The following is a 3757-nucleotide window of genomic DNA, read 5'->3' on the forward strand; positions in this document are numbered from 1 at the left end:
AGAAGGAGAAGCAGGCTCCCCGCTAAGCAGAGATCCCGACTCGGAGCTCGATTCCAGGACCCCGAGACCATGACCTGAGCCGAAGGCAACTGAGCCACTCAGGTGCCCCTTGATGCAGCATTTTAATATGTTGGAGGAAGAGAGTCCTTTTAAAAGAACATCTAATAAATGGTCTGGGGACAGCTTAGTACTGATACACACAAGAAAATAATCAAACGAGTTGCTTGCTTCATCCAATTTACAAAAACAAATTCCAGATGCACAAAAGATAAAAAAATCTTTAAAAATTTTTGGAGACAATACAAGAGAATATCTGTAGGACATCAGAGTAGGAGAGGGTGAATTAAATAGGACAGAATGGACTGCGCAGGTGCACCGAGTGAACCAAGATGGCAGCTCCCGTGGATCTGGAGTTAAAGAAGGCCTTCACAGAGCTTCAAGCCAAAGTAATTGACACTCAACAGAAGGTGAAGCTTGCAGACACACACATTGAACAGCTAAGCAGAACGAAAAAGCATGCACATCTTAGAGATACAGAGATTGTGACTTTGGTAGATGAGACTAACATGTATGAAAGTGTAGGAAGAATGTTTGTTCTTCAGTCCAAGGAGGTAATTCACAGTCAACTGTTAGAGAAACAGAAAATAGCAGAGGAAAAAATTAAAGAATTAGAGCAAACGAAATCCTACCTGGAGCGGAGTGTGAAGGAAGCTGAGGACAACATACGGGAGATGCTGATGGCACGAAGGGCACAGTAGGAAATCTCTAGCAGAAGCTTCCTGCCCCCTCCCATTCCTGGGAAGGGCAGAGGGGCCCATGTGGGGAAACAGCCTCTCTTCTACCTTGACGGACTTTTTATTTGGATGATCTGGTAACCCTATATTTTCTACTCCACCCTGATCCCCTTTCAGATCCCAACTCTGTACTTTTTATCCTGGCTCTGTCTGCCACCCCTACCCAGAACACTCTTCTCCCCTAGGGGTGAATCACCAACTCCCAGGAGAGGGAAGATGGGAGCCAGGACAGACAGGGGAGCTCTGCCCAAGCCTATTACTCGTTAGGATGCTTAGACCAACAAAAGGCATCTGTTCCCCCCCACCCCCAAAAAAGGACAGAATGCAGGAAGCTCAGCATGAAGACTGATAAAGTAGGCACTATCAGGGCAAATTTTCTGAACTGCAAAAGACACTTAGCACAGGGTACTGTCAAACATTCTCTTCTCCTGGACTCTGAAAGTTATGTTGGTCACTCTGATAGACTGATTCTAAGTGTGGCCTTGCCATTTATTGAGTGTGGTAGTGTGGTTGAATCTTTTATCTTCTCTTAATTCCAGTTTCCATTTCTGTAAAATGAAGTTAAGATCATTTCAAGAGCCTTGCATTATATGATAAATGTAAAGCCCTTAGCAGAGCGTGTGGCTCATCTTAGGTGTCAAGTGTGCAAGGTGTTGGGGTTTTCAGAATGAAAACCCCATGCTCCTACCCTTCGCCCTTGAAGGGCTTAAAGCCTATTGGACAATTTAAGACAAATAAACAGTTAACGGCAGGGTGCCAAGTGCTGTCACAGTTCTCTTTACTTTGGCCTCATTGGATTAAGAAGCAACATCACCCCCACTCCACAGGGAGCCACCTGTTGGCATCCTCCATGAGTCCATTCCTCAGGATTCTGTCATGGTTCCCTTGTCCTCACCATGCGCCGTCTTCCCAAGTGATCTCATCCACTTCCGTGGCCATGACTGCCTTCTCTGTGGGGGCAACTCCAATCGTGTCTCCAGCCGAAACCTGACGTCCTGTTCAATGGGCATACTACGTCTCAAACGTAATATGTCAGGACCTAGACTCTCCATCTTCCTAGGTCCCTGAATAAACTTCTCCACAATGGCCCAGCTCAACTAGTGGCTTTCAACCCTTTCCCACACTCCAGTTACTCATGGTAAAAACTCGGGGCCATTCTTGATAATTCCCTTCCCCTTATTGTCCAAACCATGTTCATTCTCCCACTAAAACACTTCAGAAATCCCCCACACTTCCTTCCACTGCTTTAACCACATTGCTCTAAACCACCATTGCCTCTCACCTGGGTTTCTGCTGTAACTACATAATAAACCTCCCTGAATCCCCTCTTCCCCTTCCTAACTTCCTCATTCTTGACCCAAATCTTTCAAAAATGTGTATTTTATTTATGTTTTCCTACATGAAATTCTTAGTCAGCTTCCCATCCTACTTAAAACTCTCGGTCTCTTCCCACAATCCATGAGGCCCTACGTTACTTGGTCTTCAGCCACCGTGGTTACCTCTGTCCCATTCCCCTGGCTCGTCAGCTTTCAGCCACACTGGCCTTTTTTTAGTTTCTGTAACACATTAAATCCTCTCTACCTCGGGCCATGGGCAGTCCCTACCTCCCTTTTGACCAGGCTAACCCATTTCATTCTTTTGGGTCTCTTCTTTTTTGTTTCTTTTCTTTCTTTCTTTTTTTTTTAAATTTTTTATTTCTTTTCAGCGTAACAGTATTCATTGTTTTTTCACCACACCAGTGCTCCATGCAATCCATGCCCTCCCTAATACCCACCACCTGGTTCCCCCAACCTCCCACCCCCCGCCCCTTCAAAACCCTCAGGTTGTTTTTCAGAGTCCATAGTCTCTCATGGTTCATCTCCCCTTCCAATTTCCCTCAACTCCCTTCTCTTTTCCATCTACCCTTGTCCTCCATATTATTTGTTATGCTCCACAAATAAGTGAAACCATATGATACTTGACTCTCTCTGCTTGACTTATTTCACTCAGCATAATCTCTTCCAGTCCCGTCCATGTTGCTACAAAAGTTGGGTATTCATCCTTTCTGATGGAGGCATAATGCTCCATAGTGTATATGGACCACATCTTCATTATCCATTCGTCCGCTGAAGGGCATCTTGGTTCTTTCCACAGTTTGGCAACCGTGGCCATTGCTGCTATGAACACTGGGGGTACAGATGGCCCTTCTTTTCACTACATCTGTATCTTTGGGGTAAATACCCAGTAGTGCAACTGCAGGGTCATAGGGAAGCTCTATTTTTAATTTCTTGAGGAATCTCCACACTGTTCTCTAAAGTGGCTGCACCAACTTGCATTCCCACCAACAGTATAAGAGGGTTCCCCTTTCTCCACATCCTCTCCAACACACGTTGTTTCCTGTCTTGCTAATTTTGGCCATTCTAACTGGTGTAAGGTGGTATCTCAATGTGGTTTTGATTTGAATCTCCCTGATGGCTAGTGATGATGAACATTTTTTCATGTGTCTGATAGCCATTTGTATGTCTTCATTGGAGAAGTGTCTGTTCATATCTTCTGCCCATTTTTTGATATGATTACCTGTTTTGTGTGTGTTGAGTTTGAGGAGTTCTTTATAGATCCTGGATATCAATCTTTTGTCTGTACTGTCATTTGCAAATATCTTCTCCCATTCCGTGGGTTGCCTCTTTGTTTTGTTGACTGTTTCCTTCGCTGTGCAGAAGCTTTTGATCTTGATGAAGTCCCAAAAGTTCATTTTCGCTTTTGTTTCCTTTGCCTTTGGAGACATATCTTGAAAGAAGTTGCTGTGGCTGATATCAAAGAGGTTACTGCCTATGTTCTCCTCTAGGATTCTGATGGATTCCTGTCTCATGTTGAGGTCTTTTATCCATTTCGAGTTTATCTTTGTGTATGGTGTAAAATGTCATTTTATTGTAGGAAATTTCCCTGTGGACCTTACCTAAATCAAGTAGCTGAAATTTTGAATC

General features: G+C 44.2%; 1 protein-coding gene across 1 annotated transcript; it reads left to right on the forward strand.

Moving 5' to 3' along the window:
* Positions 1–389: 389 nt before the first annotated feature.
* Positions 390–864, forward strand: LOC308341868 (prefoldin subunit 1-like; the record flags this gene model as incomplete). Its single annotated transcript, XM_080801913.1, has 1 exon — positions 390–864. The coding sequence occupies one exon, from the start codon at positions 390–392 to the stop codon at positions 756–758; it is 369 nt and encodes a 122-aa protein (XP_080658039.1). The 3' UTR covers positions 759–864.
* Between the last annotated feature and the right edge of the window lie 2893 nt (positions 865–3757).

This window comes from Martes martes (genome assembly GCF_963455335.1).
Source record: "Martes martes genome assembly, chromosome: 4".
Lineage (NCBI taxonomy): Eukaryota > Metazoa > Chordata > Mammalia > Carnivora > Mustelidae > Martes > Martes martes.